At 52.7% G+C, this 22,385-nt stretch overlaps 2 protein-coding genes and 1 pseudogene across 2 annotated transcripts; 2 read left to right on the top strand and 1 right to left on the bottom strand.

Moving 5' to 3' along the window:
• Positions 1 to 689: 689 nt before the first annotated feature.
• Positions 690 to 994, bottom strand: LOC148774755 (guanine nucleotide-binding protein G(I)/G(S)/G(O) subunit gamma-5 pseudogene; annotated as a pseudogene).
• A 6,240-nt stretch (positions 995 to 7,234) lies between these two features.
• PYY (peptide YY) lies at positions 7,235 to 7,943 on the top strand. Its single transcript, XM_055397587.2, has 3 exons — positions 7,235 to 7,422; positions 7,508 to 7,588; positions 7,728 to 7,943. The coding sequence occupies exons 1-3, from the start codon at positions 7,235 to 7,237 to the stop codon at positions 7,750 to 7,752; spliced, it is 294 nt and encodes a 97-aa protein (XP_055253562.1). The 3' UTR covers positions 7,753 to 7,943.
• A 7,742-nt stretch (positions 7,944 to 15,685) lies between these two features.
• Positions 15,686 to 16,295, top strand: PPY (pancreatic polypeptide). The gene is made up of 3 exons (XM_055397573.2): positions 15,686 to 15,876; positions 16,054 to 16,125; positions 16,271 to 16,295. Exons 1-3 carry the CDS (start codon positions 15,686 to 15,688, stop codon positions 16,293 to 16,295), a joined length of 288 nt encoding a protein of 95 aa, XP_055253548.1.
• Positions 16,296 to 22,385: the final 6,090 nt, after the last annotated feature.

Below are 22,385 nucleotides of genomic sequence, written 5' to 3'. Positions count from 1 at the left end.
CTGGCTAATTCCTTGCATTCAGTGTGAGTTTGTGGTTCAAAATTCATTAAGGGGTGTTTCCATCCTGCTTTCTTTCTTTATTTCCTCGCTTTCTGATGGCTTCTCTGATGGCTAAGCGGGTAAAGGATCTGCTTGGAGCATAGGAGACACAGGAGATATGGATTCAATCTCTGGGTTGGGAAGATCCCCTGGAGGAGGCAATGGCAACCCACTCCAGTATTCTTGCCTGGAAAATCCCATGGACAGAGGAACCAAAGGCGGTCCATGGGGTCACAAAGAGTCAGACATGACTGAGCAACTAACACTTTGCTTTCAGAAAATAACAGATGTATTAACTGATACAGATCTGAAAACCTAGGCTCGTAGGTCAGGATGGTTAACTGAATTCCTTATTATATATATTAAATATAAATTCCTTAGCAAATCTCAGTGGATCCTGACTTGGATTGGGAAATTCCTTAACTAAGGTTCTAAGTTCTGCTTGGTCCAGAGTGTGTACATAAGCACTGAGGATGGTTTATCTCTTGCTATAATAGGTTTCTTCTTCTTTTTTTAATATTGAGTATTTTATTGTATGCTGCCATCAGTATACATAAAATAATTACCCTTGTGAAACAGAAAATTATGAATATTCAGAAAGGTAGACATTAAGGACTGACAAAAGTGGAAGTTTGATAGTATGGCATGTTACAGAGAGGCTTTTGTACAGGCTTCAAATTTAGCTTTCCTTTGAATATTCACTGGTGTATGAAAAGTGGTTTGGAAAACCTTGTCAAGATTTGTCTTACTACAAAAAGGAACAGACTTTCCAGGGCCTGAAGGGATTTGTACTTGAAGATACTCCAGTCAGCAGAGGGTCATGTTGAGCGTTCTGCAGACAGAATTGTTTCAAATCTTCAGCTGCCTGGGAAACCTTCACCCGATTGAGCCCAGCCTCCAGCCGGAGCTGATGAACCACTTTTTTCATAGCCGTGATGCTGGATGAACCAGACATGGCACACTAGAAAAGGATGGCAGATCCGCGGGCCTTCGGCAGATCTGCGGTGGGTCAGCTGGGCCAGTCGGCGGGGCTGGGGGTGAGACTCGGAACTTTTCAATAGGTTTCTTCTTAAAGGGAGCTACAATCAGTTCTGATTTTTTTTAAAATCCTCCTTTACTAGAAAAGGGAACAGCAAGAGGCGAAAGAATTGGAAGAGAAAAAGAGATAGTGTCTGGGTCAGGCAATTCAGATAGAAGAGCATATGTGGGAGGAGCAGAGGGAGAGGCAGAGTCCGAGTGCTAGCAACCTTTTCAAGTTCTGATATAGTTTCAAGCAGTTAATTGTTGATTTCCTGCAAAGAAGTTACTCTATCATTTCTCTTTTAGAATCTTCTAGGTACCAATCAAAGTAAGCATTCCATTCCATCTGTTTGATCCTAGGCCTTTTCTAACTGTGTGCACAAAAAACAGAAATGTTAGAATATCTGAAAACTCCAATTTGGCCATTTTAGGTTGAGATATCCTTTAGTATAATTTTCCAGTTAATTACATACTTGTGACTGTGAGTTTTGCACATACATAACTCTGGCTGGTGTGTTAGAGGCTGGCTTTCTGATGCCCCTTGTTTCTGTGTCTGAGAGGCTCTACTTCCCATTTGAAAAATTGAATTTGTCAGGGACAATTTTTGCCAGTGAAATTGTGTGATGGGCCAGTGTGCTGCTTGTGAGCATAACTCCTGCATGTGTCACCCTAGTGTTGTCTGAGTCCCCTTGCATGTCTTAGTTTCTCCTTTTGGTGGTCTAAAACCAACATGGGTGCTCGGATCACTGAATGTCCAATTCTTGTTTGTGACCCCCAATGAGCAAATATTTTAATTAATGAATGAAGTTTCCCTATGGGACTACTGCATGGTATGAGGACTGCCTCCACCACTCCTGTAAATTTCTTAGTCTCTTGAGAAAGCCATAACTGGCTGGAAGGAGTCTTATCCCTTTTCTTTGGAGCTTTCATGTAATATCTTCACTTTTATTCCAACAAATTCTATTAAGACAGTCGAATGGAGGAAAAGCATCAGATCAGGCTCTTACCTCACCACTCAGCACAGACCACTTAGTTTCTTACAACTGAGCAAACCCTGGCATCCCTTCCACCCCACCTCACCAGTATCCTTCACTGGAGTGGGACAGGTACCTGTCACTCAGTCGTGTCTGATTCTTTGCAACCCCATGGACTGTATAGTCCATGGAATTCTCTAGGCCAGAATACTAGATTGAGTAGTCTTTTCCTTCTCTAAGGAAAGGCTGGGATCAAACCCAGGTCTCCCGAATTGCAGGCAGATTCTTTACCAGCTGAGCCACAAGGGAAGCCCAGGAATACTGGAGAGGGTAGCCTATCCCTTTTCCAGCGGATCTTCCTGACCCGGAAATTGAACCAGGGTCTCCTGCATTGCAGAAGCATTCTTTACTAACTGAGTTATCAGGGAAGTCCTAGGTACCTGCTATGCACTGCTAAATAAAACTCAGGATCATCAACCAATATGGCAGATCTGAGAACCAGGAGCTGCTGCTGCAGCTGCTAAGTCGCTTCAGTCGTGTACAACTCTGTGCGACCCCATAGACGGAAGCCCACCAGGCTCCCCCATCCCTGGGATTCTCCAGGCAAGAACACTGGAGTGGGTTGCCATTTCCTTCTCCAATGTGTGAAAGTGAAAAGTGAAAGTGAAGTCCTCAGTCCGACTCTTCGTGACCCCATGGACTGCAGCCTACCAGGCTCCTTCTTCCATGGGATTTTCCAGGCAAGAGTAGTGGAGTGAGGTGCCAGGAGAGACTTACCCAAATTAGTCTGAACTCTCCAAGGAGGCAGATGGGCACAAGGGACCTCTGCTGGTATGAGAGCTCTGGCTCCTCACAGAGTTCAAGCAACAGACAGAAATCCACTCTGGGTCCCTTCCTCATGGTCCCCATAACAGCTGACTTATTGGAAAATGCAAATGTGAGTTTCGTGAGTTAAGTTTTATTTGAGGCAGCATTTCAGACAGCTCTGAAAAACTGCTCCAAAGAAGTGTGTGTGTGTGTGTGTGTGTGTGTGTGTGTGTGTGTGTGTGAAGGTCCGTATACATGTGAATTTGGTGAAGGGGGGTACAGACAGTCAAGCATGTATTTTTTGACAGAAAGTCTCTGCTAGTCACAAAGGGCAGATGTTACCACAAAGGACTTTAGTGCTTTTCTATATATGAGGAATTGGTCTCATAAAATCGGCTCCTGAAAATATCTATCTGAAGAACTGTTCTGTCAGTTTTTCCCTGAGCACAGAGTGCCTCACTTCTGCTCTCCACCCTGAGCTCCTTTCAGGGGGTGTTGAAGATCAGCAGCTGCAGCAGCACATGATAACCCTTGTAGTGGTAGACAGCAAGTGCCAATTTGTAATTGACATCTGCTACTAGAATGTAAACTCCACGAGGGTATGGATTTTGCCTGTTTGTTCACTGCTCGGTCCCTGGTGCTTAGAAGAGTGTCTGGTTCATAGCAGGGACCTAAGAAGTGATTGTTGAGTGAGGACCGATCACTCTCACTACATGGCCATGTGCTGTGTGTAGACCCTTGGATATGAGGCCCCACCTGAGGGTGGAAGGTAATGGACTAGTGCTGCCCAGTGGATGGGATATCAGAGAGAGGCCTTGTGTGGGGGAGGGTGGGCAGGTGGTGGGATATATGAAATTAAGACTCTAGGGATGAATGGCATGGGCTACCCTCTCCTGATGAGTAGCCCTTGAGCCCACTGGGCAAGAGCAGTGGTCAACAGGGGTCCAAGTCCATAAGCCTTCTTGATCCCTAGGGTGGCCTTGCTAGGTATTCCGAGAATGGGGATCAAGTGAACCTCAGTGTTTCTGTCCCCATTTCCCTTTGAGGACAAGTTAGAGGCAGGTGCTGCTCCTAAGTCTACAATAACAGCTATTTGGAAGTTTCTCCTCTCTCAGATGTCAGTTCGCCACCATCTGGACAGGTCTCATAACAACTGAATCAAGTGTCAATGATGGTGGGTGTGTGAGTTGGGGGATAGCTGAGCCCACTGATTGGTGGCTGAGACATCCTCTATACCAATCAACAAGTTAATATACTCTTCAATGAGGGAGTGGTGATTAATGAATCAGTTGGCTGGCCCTGTAATTGTACAGTGGGAGTTTGGCTTCTGGCCCACCCTGAGGGACCTCTTCTGGTCTCTTTTGCTTTTGCTCTAATAGTAGAAGGGAAAGTGATTTATTGAGAGGTTGAACCTGAATCTGGGCCTTTGCCCATGCCTTCTTAACCTCTGCCATCTACCCTCAGACTCCACCCTCCCCAAGATATCAGGGGGTTCCAGGGATGCCACAAATTCCCTGTGGGCATCTCACAGCTCATGTCATCACTCTCTGCCTTGGTCAGAATGCTAGAAACACCCTGTCACCACCCTAGCTGGTGCTGCGGTATTAGCAGAGCACACAGCCCCTGGCTCAGATATCCCTGACCCCTTCAGCCTTCAGGCTCCTTGTCTAGACCTTGACCCCTGGGACGGTAGCTGTCCTCACCAGCTCTGTGGCCACCCTCTCCATCACTACGGTGAGCACCTGTCTTTGTCTAACCAAGGCCTCTGGAAGAGTGGAGTTCTTTTATTTCTGCTGTTTCCCCTCCAAACTGGACACAGGCTTGTTCCCATGTTTTTGTCTGTCCCTGTGTTGTGTGTTGTCGGAGAAGGCAATGGCAAGCCACTCCAGTACTCTTGCCTAGAAAATCCCATGGATGGAGGAGCCTGGTAGGCTGCAGTCCGTGGGGTCGCTAAAGGTCGGACACGACTGAGCGACTTCACTTTCACACGTTGGAGAAGGAAATGGCAACCCACTCCAGTGTTCTTGCCTGGAGAATCCCAGGGACGGGGGAGCCTGGTGGGCTTCCGTCTATGGGGTCACACAGAGTCGGACACGACTGAAGTGACTTAGCAGTAGCAGCAGCAGTGTTGTGGGAACTACTCCAGCTGGGGCTGCACAAGGATGACGGAGTATCTCTGCCCTCAGATGGGGGCTCCCCAGTGAAACTGCTGCTCCTCTCACCATAGACAGGGAATCCCCAAGCATGTGACCTGGGATTTCTGGAGAACAGGGTTGGGCCTCACCCTTTAGACACGACCTCCTAAGAAAAAAGATTTTTCTTCCCACACTGAGGATGGGGTTCATGTCCCCTCATCCTTAGGGCATCTTCCACATCCATGTTCAGTGTGCCCACCTGGCCTTTCTTGGGACGTGTGGGGCCCAGAGGGCCCAACTAACTGATAAGCAGCCATTTCCGGAGAGTACAGGTGACTGAACCCATAAAAAGGTGATTCAGAGAGTCGTGGGCTCCACTTCCAGAGAGAGCTCTAAAAATAACACCCATGGCCATCTGTCCTGAGGGTGGAAGGGCTGGCCCAGAACTAGGGGCCTGAACAAGAGGGTCCCTCCTGCTCTCATGGGCTGATGGGAAGTCTGGAAGCACTGGAGGATCCAGCCAGGGCAGAGAAAGGGAGCTGGAAATGTTCACTGAAGACTTCCTTGTAGTGCTCTTTTTTTCTGTTGGAGGCAGATGGGTCTGATGGGGTTGGTAGACCCCATACTTAGCTTCCCTTCCCCTCCTTTCATGCCCGACTCCTAAGCCTCACGGTTATCTGAGATAGTAAGCCTTGCTTTCCATCATGATTGAGTGGGCCTCTCCCTGGGATCAGCCTCAGCCCTTTTCTCTGGTTTGAATCCCGGGTGACCTTGGCTATTGTTTCCTTACCTCTCAGAGCATTAGTTTCCTCATCTGTAAAATGGGGAGAAACTCAGCTCATTGTGTTGTTGTGCCTGAAATCATGTACTGCCCAGTACACAGCAGGTGCTTAGCAAACAAGAGACCTTTCCTTGGTGAGGATCTTTGACCCTGAGCCCCGTGGAGATTGTAATGGGCTAGGGATGGTGGCATGTTGTTGGGCATTCCTGGCATCACTCAATCCTGCAAGACACCTGTGCCCAAGTGACCCCTGGATGGAAATGGGGGCACATTGCCTTGCAAGGGGTCTGTATGCCAGGCCTGCTGGACCTGAATGTGTATGTGTCAGGCTGGGTGTACAGGTGGCTGACTCAGCTGCTTCTGGGGAGGGGACTGACTCCTGCCTCCTCCTACCCCTCTCCCAACTCTTGAACAGAGGGAGACATAGTGGAGTGTCCAGAGGGGTCCCTCCTCCAAGACTTCACAGACAGCAGGTCAAGAGCCAAGGTTATAGCTCCCATCCTGCCTCCAGAAGCAAAAGGTTTTCCCCACAGGTCCTGTCAACGTATTATGGAGAAGAGGCTAAAAATGTTGGCTTTTGGAAGGCGTGGTCATAGGTCCCACAGGCTGGAAAATATGGATCTGGACTCCTGCCTGCACCTCCCTCCCCGACCATGGACTGGCTAGGAAAGAAGGAATGTCAACCCTCATCCTAGGGATCTTCCCAGGAATCTAGACCAAATGGTTCACTTCCTCAGGAGGCTACACCTGCTGTTGGGGTGCTGAAGGGTGATGATGGGGTTCTGACTAGGCATCCTGTCCAGAGGTACTCTGAATCCAAGTGTTGGGGGCTCTACCTTGGCTCCTTGGAGGTGTAGACATCACTTACTGTCTGAATGTAAGCTCAGGGATCTGCCCCTGGGTGGAGTGAGGAAGGAGAGCCCTCCCCCCTCCAGTTCCCCTCCCCTTTCAGACCAGGATATAAGCCCCACACGGAAAGCACTGAGCTGAGGAGGCCACAGCCCCACCTGCAGAAGTCCAGCCCTTCGGACTCCTCTGGCCTTCCATCTCCTGACCACTCTGCCTCTGGAGCTGTTGCTGTGAGTGGCCTGGGACCCAGGAATGGTCTGGTCGGGGGATCCCAGGCTAGTTTGTGGGGAAACTGAGGCTAGCAAAGTGGAAACGGACTGAGTGGTGAGAAGCTGGTTTAGGAGGGGGTCAGCAGAAGTGGGAAGGAGAAAAGCCAGGAAGTCCCTGCTGCCAGCATAGTCTGGTTCCTCCATCTGCCCTTCTGGTGGAGGCAGGCAGGGCTTATGCCCTTTTAACAGATGAGGAAACTGAGGCCAGAGATGGTGCAGTGCCTGAGAACACGCAGCCAGCAGGTGGCTAAGCCTTGGTCGGGAACCAGCCCCAGACCGGTCGCTGAGGCTTCGGCTAGATGGCAGCCTCAGCTTCCCGCTTCCGAGTAGATGCTCGGACTGACTAGTGCCCCTCTCCAGATGATGTCGGGGCGCAGATCGTGGCCCGCCATGGCCACAGTGCTGCTGGCCCTGCTCGTCTGCCTGGGGGAGCTGGTCGACGCCTACCCCGCCAAACCCCAGGCTCCGGGAGAACACGCCTCGCCAGAGGAGCTGAACCGCTACTACACCTCGCTGCGCCGCTACCTCAACCTGGTCACTCGGCAGCGGTGAGAGCGCGCGCGGGTGGGCGGGGCCGGGCGCCCCAGGGGCGTGGCCAGACACGACCCCACCCACTCCGGCTCCGCCCCGCAGGTTTGGGAAACGCGACTTCTCAGAAGCTCTTCTCTCCGTACTGCTCTTTCCAGATCGCGAGGACCGGCCGGTCATGTCGCGGTAAAAGCGCCCCGCCAGACGCCTGTCCCCTGGGAGGCGGCCTGGTCCTCCTGCCACCGAGTACTTTCCCCCAATCTCGCCTACCCGGATCCGATGCGGAGCTTGGCTCCGTATGACTCCTTTCCTTTCCCTCCTACAGGCCAGAAGGAGCCTACCTGTGGTGAAGACCCCGACGGCCTCCAGAGAGAGATGTGCTAAGACACCAACCCCATTTCCGCGTTTGCTCCTGACCCCGGAGCCTGGATTCCTCTCAGTCTTGCTGGGTCTGAAGTCCTTATTTGGGGTCCTTTTTTCCTTTTCTCCGTGTCCCCACCCCTGGACTGGAGGGCCGGATGTGGTCCTTCCTTGACCTCTAAATAAAGTGCAAATTTCACTGAACTGGGAATGGTGCGTTTCTACATCTTGTCTCCTGTCCTTTGTGGAGGTGGCATCCAGGTGGGCGTGGAGGGTGGAGGGGAGAGAGCTGAGAGGGTAGGAGATGATGCCTGAGACGAACGGAACCCGAGGCCAGGGCTGGGGTGGAGTGAGGGGCCTTCTCTGCTCTGAACTATGAGAAAACGCCACCCCCCAGCGTGAGGAGTGGATGGCACCCAGACAAGTGTCCTCTGGCACTCTAGTCGGGTGGGGTGGGGGCAGGCTGAAAGTTTTTCCAAAGGGTTAGGGAGGAGCAGGAAGAATTGCTGCTGGAGGGTGAAAGGTGTGGAAAGGAGCAGGCTAGGCAGCCCAGGAGAGTAGCTGGGAACAGAGCTGCGCCATCCCCCAAAGAGGGAAGTGTCTGGAGAATGGGCTTGGCACCAACACCCCAGGTTACCCCGAGGAGGTGTATCACTAACCCCGGGGGCTGTAGTGGCTGGGAGTGGAGATGGGACCCCAGCTGGGGCTGTGGAGGGAGAGTCATTTGTGGAGTGAGATGGGTGTGTGTGCTGGGGGAAGGGGGTCACTTCCAACACCCCCATTGCCTGGGCAGGAGCAGTGGGAGTGTGGAGGCTGCCCTTTCTCTCAGCTGCCGCCCTCCCCTTTCTGAATTCACACGCAGGAGATAAGTCACCAAGAACGGTGTCCTGGGGACAAGGTCATGAGAGGGATGCCCTCCTGAGGTGGCTCTGGGAGAGGAGCCTCAAGCTGGCTCTGCCATCGCTGGAGGAGAGGCCCATGCTCAGACACTACCTGCCCTGGGGTCCCTGGGGCTCTACCACCTTCCTTCCCTGCACTGCCCTCTAGTCTCCCAGAAGGTAGGGTGGAAGTGGGAGAGGGAAGCAGGTCGAGGGCCTGGTCAGGTCACAGGCCATGTAGACTCCAATGCTCTAAGCCTTTGGCCTGGCCACCCCCCTGCTGTAGATCCCTTTCCCTCTCTTCAGTCTGGAGATCAGCTTCAGGGTAGTGGCTACCTCCTTCCAGAAGTCTGCCCTGACTGCTTGGGGGTATAGTTAGTTCTCTCTGGTTTCCTCTTCCTACAACAGTCTACCTTCTGAGACCCACTTTCTATCACAGTTCTTCCTGTCTTCCCTCCTCTACTCTAACCATTCTAACCAGTTGATCAAGTCCCCAGCCCAACCCCAGGAGAGGTAGGATGGGACCATGCAATGGCTGCTACAAACTTTGGTTCGTTTTGTGGTTGGAGGTGTGGGAGGATGTGAATCTGTGTTTGTGCCCATGGTCTCCTATCTGTTGGTCTGCTGGGAGAGCTGTGTGTCAGTTTGAAGCTAATAGAAGAGACCCCTGGTATAAATTATATGGCCACAGACAATTTCTGCCCAGCTTGACATGTCTGGTTCACCATAGATGACATGGGTTTGCTTCAAGTCCAGTGGGGGAAGTGTTGAGAGATGATTAATCCACTGCTGATCAGACTCAACCAATGTTGGAGCTGGAGGGAACCTTAGATGTAACATTAATGATACCAATATCAATAGTTACTTTAAAAAAAAAAGGCACTTACTGAGAATTCACTTGTGGTGCAGTGGTTAGGACTCAGCACCTTCACTGCAGGGACTTGGGTTTGATCCCTAGTCAGGAAACTAAGATCCTGCAAGCTGCACAACATGGCCAAAAAAAGCACTTACTTATGTGTTAGACAATAAGCTAATTGTTTTACATACATTATATGGCCACGGTATTGATCTGGCTTTTAAACTTGAGATGTAATTAAAAGTTACTTAAGAAAGAAATTTATTTCTCTCTTACATAAAATGAGAGTTTCATCTGGGGCAATGGCAGCTCTGCCCCATGGGGGTGTTAACAGCCCAGTTGCCTATTCTGTGGTCTCCCCAAGCCCTCATCTAAATGACTGAAGATAACCCATCTGGCTCATAGTTGCATCCCTGTTCTAGCCACTGTCAAGGGAGGGAAGGAGAAAGGGTAGTTGTGCTGGTTATTGCGCTGTATAGCAAGTTGTCCTAAAAGCAGCTCTATCTTACACCATGAGTCTTTCAAGGGCAGGAACCCCACAGTTGCTGCAGAAGCCTCAGAGACAAAAGATCTGGATTTGAGTCCCATGTCTGTCATTCACTGGCTGTGTGACTGGCCTAGTCATTTCACGTCACTGCATTTATTTCTTCACTGATGAAATAGGGATCCCCAGACCTTATATTGGATTGGCCAAAAAATTCATTTGGGTTTTCCCATAAGTTTAGGGAAAAATTCTAACAAACTTTTTGGCCAATTCAATAATAATAGTTCACCATTTTAAGGATCAGAGAGATGTAAGCTGCCAAAAGTCGCGCGGCTAATGAATATCAGAACTAGTGAGTAGGAGGGCTGAGTCTACAGGTCAGCTTGACACAGCCTGGCACATGCTTATGAATAGCCCCCTTCTTTTCCTTTCTTCTCCTACTCACTCCGAAAAGTGAAAGTGTTAATCACTCGGTCATGTCCGACTCTTTGTGACCCCATGGATTGTAGCCTGCCAGACTCCTCTGTCCATGGGATTCTCCAGGCAAGAATACTGGAGTGGGTTACCATTTCCTTCTCCAAGAATACTGGAGTGGGTTACCATGCCCTCCTCCGGGAGATCTCCCCAACCCAGGGATGGAACCCAGGTCTCCCGCACTGCAGGTGGATTCTTTACCATCTGAGCTACCAGGGAAACCCAAGAACACTGGAATGGGTAGTCTGTCCCTTCTCAAGGGGAACTTCCCGACCCAGGAATTGAACTGGCGTCCCCTGCATTGCAGGCAGATTCTTCTTTTTTTTTTTTTCCTTTTAAATTAATTTCTTTATTTTAATTGGAGACAAATTACTTTATAATATTGTGGTGGTTTCTGCCATACATTGACACGAATCAGCCACAGGTGTACATGTGTCCCCCTATCCTGAACCCCCTGCCACCTCCCTCCTCACCCCATCCCTCTGGGTTGTCCCAGAGCACTAGCTTTGAGTGCCCTGTTTCATGCATGGAACTAGCCCTGGTCATCTATTCTACATATGGTAATATACATGTTTCAATGCTGTTCTCTCAAATCATCCCACCCTTGCCTTCTCCTACAGAGTTCAAAAGTCTATTCCTTACATCTGTGTCTCTTTTGCTGTCTTGCTTATAGGGTCGCCATTAACATCTTCCTGAATTTCATATATATGCTTTAATATACTGTATTAGTGTTTCTCTTTCTGACTTACTTCACTTTGTATAACAGGCTTCAGTTTCATCCACCTCATTAGAACTGACTCAAATGCATTCTTTTTTATTGCTTAGTAATATTCCATTGTGTATAAGTACCACAACTTCTTTATCCATTCTTCTGCCAGTGTACATCTAGGTTGCTTCCATGTCCTAGCTTTTGTAGCCAGTGCTGCAATGAACACTGGGGCCAATGTGTCTCTCAATTCTGGTTTCCTCTGTGTGTATGTCCAGCAGTGGGGTTGCTGGGTTGTATGACAGTTCTGTTTCCAGTTTTTTAAAGAGTCTCCACACTGTTCTCCATAGTGGCTGTACTAGTTTGCATTCCCATCAAGAGTGTAAGAGGGTTCCCTTTTCTCCACACCCTCTTCAGCATTTATTGTTTGTCGACTTTTTGACGGCAGCCATTCTAACCAGCATGAGATGGTACCTCATTGTGGTTTTGGTTTTCATTTCTCTGTAATGAGTGACGCTGAGCATTTTTTCATGTGTTTGTTAGTACAGGTGGATACTTTACCAGCTGAACCACCAAGGAAGAACTCACTTCTAACCCATCTCAAAATGACTCTGACACTGTTTCCTTCCAGCCACCCCAAGGGAAAAACTCCCCTCCTTCCACATCCAGCCCGTATGTGATCCAGAGCCCCTACCTGACCCACACCCAGTTTTTCTTTCCTCCCCATTCAACCATTCCTCTCCTGCAGTAATTTATTATATGGATTGGTTTAGCCTGTCTCTTAGAAAGAGAAAAGACTTCCTCTTCAGGAACAAATTGAGCTGACAATGACAGGATTTGCTTTTGCAGGCACTGTGGGCAGGGAGGACTTCTGAGCACTCCTAAGCCTTCAGGGGACCCTGGAGGCAGATGGAATCCACATGGTAGACAGAAGTGGGGACAGAACCCAGGTTTCAGATTAATGACCTGAGCCCTTAGTTGGGCCTGAGTTGGTCTGGAGTGGGTGGGACAAGGACCCCAGGTGTGTGTGTGTGTGTGTGTGTGTGTGAGAGAGAGAGAGAGAGATAAACCTCAACCCAAGGGTTTCCCTAGGGAATGGGGGACCCCCTGAGTTCCTGGTCTCTGGGGCTGGCCATCATTTCCTTTTCCTTCTCCCTCATTACTGCCAACCCAGTGTGAGAATAAGACAGTGGCCTAAGAGTTGGCCCAGGCTGTTTTGGAGGAATTCTTGGAGGGTGTATGTAACACTAATCGCATTCCTGCCTTTGCAGTCTCGTATGTGGGGACCACCTTCGCCCTGTGATCTCAGGTGTTTCTGGGGTCTTCCTTTCCTGGTCTTACTGCAGCCTTCACTCCATCCTAACATGCCCAGTGGCCACTGTCCCTGTCCCAGAGAGCGTGGGGTTGGGCAAGGGAGGGGGACCATTTTCACTTAGTCTGTCTGCAGGTACGTCCTTGGTGCTTCTCGAAGCAGAGCTCCGTGGCAAGCCCTGGGAACAGATGAAGGTGAGTGGGAAGCATCGCCCCTTCTGGACGTGACCATACAGTTGAGAAAGCGCGTCCACTGCCCTCTCCTCCTCAGTTGTCACAGCGTCCCTGAGAGGATCCAGAAGAAGAATCTCTTGATCGCAAAAGAGAAAAATGCAAGTTGTAGGTTCTGCTGACCTTGTAGAGTAACTGTGATTTTTGTAGGCACTGACAAAGCTGTTTACCTCTGTGACAGGACACAACTATAGATGGCCTCAGCTTTGAGCCAATCCCCAGATCTACCATCTGTCCGCAGGGGCTGGGACCTGACCTGGGTAATGGCCATAACCGGTCCCACAGCAGCTGGAGTCCTGCGGGAGCCCAGGCCCTTTGAACCATGGTTGGAGCCTGGCGCCCCCTGGTGGCAGCCTGCAGCCCCTGCCGGCCTCACTGGAGGCCCGCCTATTGATTGGGGTGTGTGTGTGCTCAGTCGCTTGAGTTGTGTCCAACTCTTCGCGACCCTATGGACTGTAACCCGCCAGGCTCCTCTGTCCGTGGGATTCTCCAGGCAAGAATACTGAAGTGGGTAGCTATGCTCTCCTCCAGGGAATCTCCATGACCCAGTGACCGAAGCCATATCTCTTATGTTTGCTGCATTGGCAGGTGCGTTCTTTACCACTAGTGCCACCTGGGCAGCCCCAGCCCGCCTAGGAGACCAGCCACTAATTCACCAGCCTCATTTTATCAAGTTGGACCCGGAGGCCCAGAGGAGGGCCAGCAGGGCTTTTGGAGATAGAACGATCTCCATTCTGCTTTGTGGAATTGGTTGGAGCGTTATTGTACTTGTTGTCAGAAATCATAATTGAGAGGAGGAAGGTAGAACTCTGGCAACTCCTGAGCCTTCCTTTATCCTCATTGCCGAGGAAAATCAAAGCTTAGATCTGGGCAGCATCACCTCCAGTCCTCATCCCCACCCCACCCTTGCCCCTGGTCCTCTCCCAACACACTCTTTCGGTGTTGTGGTCTGAGATGGCAGAACCTCAGGGGTGGGAAGTCCCTTGCCCACTGCTAGGGCTTCATTGAGTCCTTCAGACACAGTTAGCTGTGCTCCTACCCCTGAGCTGGGGAGGGAGCCAGGGGTGGGGGAAAGGACGCTGAGCAGGGAAGACTCAGAGGCTCCTGGGACCAGGGCCGGGAGGCGGGGGTGGTTTGCTGGCACTAGTGGGGTTGGAAATCTAAGTCAGAACTTGAGTCTTAGACAGCTGTGTGACCTTGGGCTAGTATACTCGCCTCTCTGAGCCTCACATTTCTTAGTCAAAAAGTGGGAAATTATAGCAATACTTTAACAGCCTTACTTCGAAAAAAAAAAAGAGCACAGATTTTGGAGTTAGACTTTGTTTCAAACTCTGGATCTCCACTGAGTAGTTATGTGGCTTGAGGCTAATTACTGAGACTCAGTTTCTGAATCTGTAAAACGGGTTGTTGTAGGAATTCACTGAGGTGATTGAGCTGAGAGCACTTTAGAAAATTCAAGGCTGTACAAGTGATTCTGGTTTTTATCTTTATCTTGGAATGGAGGTACTGGGAAATGGCTATCAGATACTGGCCTTCCTTTGCTCCTGAACCCAGGAATGAGAACAGGCACACCAGTTCTCATTCCGCATCTATCTGCTACCCAGGGAGAGGCTTCTCCCTACCTGGGTCCCCACTCCTTTCCACATTTCCCAGTTCACTGCGGCATCTCCCCCCTTCCATCTTGTTCTAATCACAGATGCACAGGAAGTCCTGAGTCTCGAGCCTTCATCCCTGGAGTCTCAGAGCCATAGCCTCAATCTTCTGCCCAGAGGGAATCTGCTTGACTATTTGGGTTAATCCTGGGGAGACAGGCAGGGCTGTTCCGAGCTCAGCAATCAGAACCTTTCAGTTATCCTGCATTCCCAGGACCCCGTCCTTCTTGAACTAAGCCTGCTCTGGCTCCCGAAGGCAGACGGGGGCCTGCAGGAAACTGATTGTGGCCCACTTTTACCCATTATGCTGCCTGTGTGACACCCACAACACTGCCCTGTCCCCCTCCTGTCCCTGGTCCTGGTGGTGGCGTAGAAGCCACCAGGGAGATGGTGGGAGGAGAGGATGAGGGCTGGGGAGGGAGAGAGGCTGACAGGAGGCGGGGCCTCGGGGGGCTGAGGACTATAAAAAGGCCATGGTCAAGGACAGGGTGGGGTCCATCTATCCTGACGCAGGCACTGATTTGGTCCAGTGCCCACTCGCTCAGGACTCAGGGTAAGTGGGCTCAGCCTGCTCCTAGCTCTGGGGCCAGGGGGCTCAGAGGGGCCAGGGGTGGGTTGTGTGGAAGGATGGTGGTGCTTTGTAGGGCTGGGGGCCTCCAGAGGCCTGAGGTCCTGCTTGGGTCTGGCTCTACACCGACAAATCCATCACCTTGGGAGAGCAGCCTGCTGTCTAGAAGCCTGCAAGTGTGCGCCAGGCAGGAGGTGGTGGCTGTGAACACAAGTCCGTGTGTGTGGCCATACCTCCTGGTGACACGGGCTGCGGTGTCCTCTCCAGGACCTGCGTCTGCATGTCTACCCCTGGCAGAGTGGCTGGGGGAAAGTGGGGAGGAAGGACAGCACACCCGCAGGCTGTGGCTTTCGGCCCCTTGGTTCACAAGTTCCTTCTGTGTGCCCCCACCCCATAGGGGAGCTGGGGCACCCCTACTTCCCACAGCCCCTCCCCTCCAACTCTCACCCGTGGCTGCCTCTTCAGAGCCATCAGGCCCTGGGTGTCTGGAGTCCTGGGTCTCCTACCCAAGTCCCAACCCCCCGCTTCTCTGCTATACTTTTCTGCTTTGCCTAGGCCCTAGCTGAGCTCCAGCTGCTGTGCTGCTCTGAAGAGGGGGCTGGTGAGCTCTCCAGGGCAGGGTCTAGGAGGTGGGTGATCAGCTCCCAGTAGCCCTTTGCTCTGCCCCTTGGTCTCCAGGCTTGGAGAAATGGGTGATGGGCTAGGGGTAGGGGGGCGGGGTGGGCTCTCTTCTCCCTCTATCTCCCTGATCCTGGCTCCTCAGATGGCCGCCGCGCACCGCTGCCTCTTCCTGCTCCTCCTGTCCACGTGCGTGGCTCTGTTGCTGCAGCCACCCCTGGGTGCCCTGGGGGCCCTGCTGGAGCCAGAGTATCCGGGGGACAATGCCACGCCAGAGCAGATGGCCCAGTATGCGGCTGAGCTCCGCAGATACATCAACATGCTGACCAGGCCCAGGTGAGTGTGAGACCGGGAGAGAGGCCCCAGCCAAGACCCCAGGCCCAGCCCCTTCCATGTTCTTCGGGAGCAGAGCATCTCTACAGTCTGGCCCGGGCCCCTGTGCCCTGGGCAGGATGGTGCCCAGGGGTAGGCACCTGGGCATAGTGCTGGTCCCAGCTGTCTCTCCCTTCCCAGGTATGGGAAAAGAGACAAAGAAGGCACGCTGGACTTCTTGGAGTGTGGGTCTCCCCACTCAGCGGTCCCCAGGTGGGTTTTGTTCTTTGTCCTGTGTGCCCAGATGCCTGGGGCAGGAAATGGGGGTGTGTAGGATGAGGGAGAAAAGGCGCCTGAGATTTCCAGAGAGCACAAGGACTACTCACTCACACTGTCATGTTTTGCCCTCTTCTTGCAGGGAGATCAGTACAATGGACTCATAGTGCCACCTCCTGCTCCTCTGACTCCAGGGCGAGATTGGCCCAGCTCTCCCATCTGCACCCTTGGCTCTGGCTGTAGCTTGCTCCCTGGTCCCATACTGGCTAAATAAAGCAAATCAAAGTTCTTAGCCTCACTCTTTCTGTGTCTCTGTGGACCCCTGGTTGGGACAGGAGCAGGCCAAATGCACAGGAAGAAAGGGGCAGGCAGAGAGGAGAAGGGAACCGAGGGTGTTATGACTGATCCAGAATGTCTGGAGGGTCATCAGAGCCATTTAATTCATCCCGTCCACTTCACAGAGGGGCAAGCTGTGGCCCAGGGGGAGATGGGGACTCCCCTAAGGTCATTCAGAAAGTCAGTGAAACTTCAATCGTCGCATTTCACACCTCTAGACCCTCCCGATCATTGGCTTGATGGCAGCCCTGCCCCCAAATGGATCCCCACCAATGCTTTCTTATAGCCTAGGCAGTAGGTGATGGAGAAGGCAATGGCAAGCCACTCCAGTACTATCGCCTAGAAAATCCCATGGTCGGAGGAGCCTGGTAGGCTGCAGTCCATAGGGTCGCTATGAGTCAGACATGACTGAGCGACTTCACTTTCCCTTTTCACTTTCACACATTGGAGAAGGAAATGGCAACCCACTCCAGTGTTCTTGCCTGGAGAATCCCAGGGATGGGGGAGCCTGGTGGGCTGCCGTCTATGGGGTCACACAGAGTCGGACACGACTGAAGTGACTTAGCAGCAGCAGGCAGTAGGTGAAGTGCTAGTTTGTACTAGAGGCGAGAGCCCAGCCCAGAGGAACAACTGGGGTGAAGACAATCACGGTTATAATCGGTGGTATTGGAGTTGCCCTCCTTGGGGCGGTGAGAGGTGGGTCACTGTGCATGGTGGGCTGAAGTGTGGCCCCTCATAGGCACAGCACACAGCAGAAGCATGGCCAGAGAGGGGGACAGAGATGGAGAGGGGTCTGGAGATAGTGTAACGTGAAATTGTTGGGAAAATGAGCTTCTGTGTGCCAGGGGCATTTAACCCTCTCAACAACTCTGTGAGGAGATACTGTTATTCTCACTCTACAGAGGAGGAAACCGAGGCTCAGAGAGGTCCAGCATTTTGTCCAAGGCCCGGCAGCAGATGGTAATCCAATACAGGGACACAGCTTCGACTTTAGAGTCAGATGAACCTGGGTTTGAATCCCGGATTGGCCATATTCCCTTGTATGATTTTGGGCAGATCCATAACCTCTCTGAGCCTCAGGTTCCTCATCTGTAAAATGGAAAGAATGATAGGGTTGTAGTGAGCAGGACATGAAATGATGCATGTGAAGTTTTTAGCATGGCCCTTAACCCAGGAAAGCGCTCAGCAGTCCAGAGCTTCTGAGGTGCAGACTTGCAGCCAAGCAGCTATTTCCATGAAGCACGGCGGAAAGACATGAGCAGAGGGATGACTGGTCTTCAAAACACAGCTTCAGCTTACGGAAGAGGGTTAGGGTTAACTCCATGTGCCTCCAGAAAAGGGCTCCAGAAGGTAGACTTTCCTTGACTGTAAGGAAGCATCACTGAAGAACCAGTAAGCTGGGAAGAACTTGCTCTGAGAGGCAGTGAACACCGGGGCGTTTAAGGGTTACTCAAGCCAAGTCACAGAAGGGGAGGATGCAGGAGGAAGCTGACCTTACAGGGAGGAGGTTGGATTAGCTGAGCGATGGCCACCTCCAGGAGACCAATCTGTGGTCTGCACGCTCCAGCTCAGGAAGGGAGAGAAGCTGGACCCTGCCTGGGGAGGCCTGGGCTGGGGAGGGGTCTTAGTGCTAGCCCTCCCTCTTCTCAGGCGTCTTGAAAAAGGGAGGGGGTGGGATGTGTGTCTGTGTGTGGCTGAGAGGGAGTGACCTCATCTCGCTCCTCTTTTCCTGGCCCGGGAGCACCTGTGGATAAGGGACAGTCACGGTGGGGCTGGCAGGGAGAAGTGAGAGAATGCAAACCTTTTTGGTTCCTGGAATGCCTCCCTCACATGCTGTGCCAGAAGGGATGAGGCCAGTGGGTTTGGGGAATGAGGGGATCCACTTTCCTGGGCTTAGCACCTCATACTGAACACATGGCAATGACACCAGAGCTATGGTTCCCCTCAAGTTCTGGCTGTGCAAACGACTCAAAAGTGGACCTAGGCCCTAAAAGTCAAAGGGCTGGCAAGGATGCCACAGTGGGCAAGCGCACGGCTCAGGCAAGGGGGTTCTGGCAGGGAGGCTGGTTTCAGCAGAAGAACAGTTTGGATGATGGAGCCGGAAGTCCCAGAATTTTCTCTGGCAGCTAAGGGGATGGGTTCTGAGTGGAGAGAGGTGAGATACTCCCCAGAGGCAGGAATCCGGACTCTACTCAGAACATCCCCGTGTGAGAGTTGGATGAGAATGGGGCCTCTGCCCCCAGCCCAGGCCTCTATGATGGCCCCCAGCCCCCAGAGGAGACAGCTTCTTAGGGACGGGCCTAGGTAAGCTCCTGCCCTCCCCTTGCTCTGCTCACAGCCAGAGGGGCCAAGATGATCCCCGGAGCCAAGGCAGGACTTCTGCTCTGCACACTGTGGGGGGTGGGTGGACAGGTGCTGTTGTTTGCAGGCTGGCATCGCAGCTACACCGCTCGGTGTAGAAACCTGGGGGGGCGGGTGTTAAATCTGGCTGGAGCCCCTCCTCCGAGGTTGCTGGGATCCCCTTCTCTCACCTATGTTCTCCCTCACCGTTGCTCTCAGTCGTCTCCAGTTCTTTGCGACCCCATGGACTGCAGCACTGCCAGGCTCCCGTGTCCTTCACTGTCTCCTGGAGTTTGCTCAAACTCATGTCCATTGAATTGGTGATGCCATCCACACGTCTCATCCTCTGTTGTCTCCTACTCCTCCTGCCCGCGATCTTTCCCAGCATCAGATACCCCATGTCCAAAAGCAAAGAAGAAGCCGCGGCAAGACGGTAGGAGCAGCGCAATCGCGTTTCAAATCAAACCCTCTAGGCCAGGGCCTCCACAGCCGCCTCCCCCACCCCCAAGTAGTGTAAGTGCCTGGGGTGGGGGAAGGTGGATGGGTGGCAGGAAGGAGGCAGGGAAGATCCCTAAACCCAGGTCTTTCCTTCCTATGGTAGGAGCTCCAGGAACGCCTCTTTCCCCTCCAAGGACAGGTCCCTTCCCGCCCAGGGCTCACAGAAGTCAAGGAAGCAACAGAGATTCCGTTTCTCTTTATTGTTCTCACTGAGGGCGGGCTGGGTAGGAGTTAGGGCCCGTCTCATAATGTAAAGAGGGTCGGTGGGCGGGGAGACTCGAGTTGGGCTTCGGAAGTCAAAGCCCAGCCTGGAGAAGGAAGTCCCCGGGAATCCCCTGGGTGCCCCCAGCCTCCAGGGCTTCCTTTCGCTCCTGCCCAACCTGCCCCCACTTCCGAGGACCCCGACTGGGGCCAGCCGGGCCCAGGTTCTCCTACCTGGGGCCCTGGGAGGAGACTGGTGGTTGGGGTTTCGCGGCGTTCCGCGGCTGGGGGTTTGTGGTTTTCCGTCCGGGGAGTTCCGTCGCGTTCGCTGGTAGAGGTTTCGTCGCGTTCGCTGATAGGGGTTTCGTACTATTCCCGGGGTTGTTCGCATCACTAGAGTTCTTGGAGTTCTTGGACTTCATGCTGAGGAACACGTCTTCTCAGAGGCCATGGGGCTGCTCTGCGAGCCCAGTTCCCGGCTGCGATGAGCAGGGAGCTGGGTGGGGTGGGGTGAGGCAGGGGGCAGGTGGCGTCTGTTTCCTCCCATCTCCTTCCCTTCCCCCTTGCCCACCTGCTATTGAAGAGCTTCTCCAGGTACTTGTTGAACTGGCCTAAGTTGGACAGCCAACGGGCGGCCCGGGGCAGCAGATGCTGCTGTCCTTGCAGCTCCTCCCCCACGGCGCCGTCGGGTCGCAGAAGCGCCGCTAGGCACACCAGGGCGAGTGCGCACGCGCAGCGCAGAGCCGTGGGCTAGAGGGGGCGGGGCAGACAGAGGAGGGGCGGTCACGTGACGTCCAGACCCGAGATCGTAGACAGGTACAGGAGCGCCCTAAGGGACTTCCAGGTACCCAGGCCGAATGGTGCACACCTGGCCACGCATAGTGATGGACACAAAGCACCAGGTACCCGGGGACCCTGGCTATGGACTGGGAGGTACACCCTGAGATGGACACACCGGGATGGTATAGAACCATGGACCAGCTCCGTGACCTCACTGACTTCTTCTGCAACTCCTTTTCGCCTTACTCTTGGCTCTCCGGCCTTCTTGCTGTTCCTCCAAAGTGTCCGACATGCCATTCACTCTGCCTGGAGCCTTCCTCCAGGTATCCATATGACCAACTTCCTCCCCTCCTTCATCTCAAAATTCAAAAATCATCTCAAAATTCGCCTTCTAAATGGACCCTCCTGGGATGCCCCTATTTAACACTGCAACTCATCTCTTCATCCTGTTCTATTCTCCCTCTCTTGCAACTTCTAACTTACTGTATTCTATGCTTTTTTTTTTTTTTTAATGAGTAAATCCCCAGTGGTAACCCCTCCACCAGTGTAAGCACCTGGCAGCTAAGGGGATGGGCAGCTGGGCCCTTTGCCTGTTTTGTTTACTGATGTATCACAAGCACCTAGAACAGTGCCTGACGCTTAGTAGGTGTCCCATGGGATTCTCCAGGCAAGAGTACTGTTGTGGGTTGCCTTTTCCTACCCCAGGGGATCTTCCCCACCCAAGGATTGAACCTGGGTCTCCTGCATTGCCAGCGTATTCTTTACCATCTGAGCCACCAGGGAATCCCGGATGCTCAATAGTACATGTTAAATGAAAGACTTAACACAGTTGCATACAGGAATCATAGTCCAAGAGCCCCCATGCACACCTGTCACACACACAGAATTTTTTGCTGGAAACACTCAGGCACATCCAATGATTGACACACTGTGATGCCATATACATGCTGCTTATGGCTGGAGCCTGTGAGACCGCTAACCCTCTCTTGACCAGGAACTCCCCTTCTCCCCACCACCCAAAGCAGAGACAGGCAACCCTGGCAGCTGTCCTGGCAGAGGGAGCTGCCCTGGCCTCACTCCTTCATGCACTCAATGGCTTGAGGAGGGCCCCTGGGTGCCAGTCTCCATCCCAAGCTCCAGGAGAGCACAGCTGACAGGGACCACCAGACATTACCATGATGCTTGGCAGGTGCAGAGCGGCACGGCAAAAGGATTTCTGCCCAGGACCTCCCTGACTCTTTATATTCCTCGGCATCCATGCCCTCTTTCCCTCTAAGGCTCCACCCCTCCTCCTGCCCTGTGTCATAACCTTTGAGTTGGGAACAAGGAAAGGGTGGGGGTGGAAGCACATGGACTGCCAGCTGTCCTGAGCAGGGCACAGTCCCTGCCAGAGGCCCAGAGGTGTGGGTGGCAGAGGCAGAGGCACTGGGGTGTAAGGTAATTTTGCTCCAAGCCTATAGATCCCAGGAAAGAACTGTCTCTGGGGTTGAAATGGGGCAGTACTTTTCCCAGAGGCTATTTCCAGGGATAGGAGGGCTTCCCTGGTGGCTCAGATGGTAAAGAATCAGCCTGCAATGCGGGAGACCTCGGTTCGATCCCTGGGTTGGGAAGATCCCATGGAGGAGGGCATGGCAACCCACTCCAGTATTCTTGCCTGGAGAATCCCCAAGGACAGAGGAGCCTGGTGGGCTACAGTCCATAGGGTCGCAAACAGTCGAACACGACTGAGTGCCTAAGCACAGGAGGGAAGCTATGTTGAGAGGCCAGGTGCCCCTTACCTTCTAGCAGCCTCCAGGGTGCCTACCTTCCCCGCAGGGCTACTGTGAGGCCTTAGCGGCCCTGTTCCTGGCTTCTGGGCCTCTGGCCTGGGGAGGGTGGGTGGCAGTGATGCCAAGGTTTCTGCCTTCAGGATCGCAGACCACTCTTCTCATCCTGGAGGATTATCTGCCCTGCTCAGCCACATTGGAGCCCCTGCTGTATGATCCACAGAGCCTTCTGAAAGGTGGTGGGTCTTGGCTGTCTGCCTAAAGGAGGAACTCAGGCCTTGGGTTGCCTCGGGTCACAGAGTTTTGGCTGTCTGGACCTGTCAGGGCCTCTCCAAC

This window comes from Moschus berezovskii, chromosome 20, assembly GCF_049115385.1.
Source record: "Moschus berezovskii isolate FMDL1 chromosome 20, NW_MosBer_1.0, whole genome shotgun sequence".
Classification (NCBI taxonomy): domain Eukaryota; kingdom Metazoa; phylum Chordata; class Mammalia; order Artiodactyla; family Moschidae; genus Moschus; species Moschus berezovskii.
The sequence above is the reverse complement of the archived record's forward strand: the minus strand, read 5'-3'. Positions and strand labels throughout refer to the sequence as shown.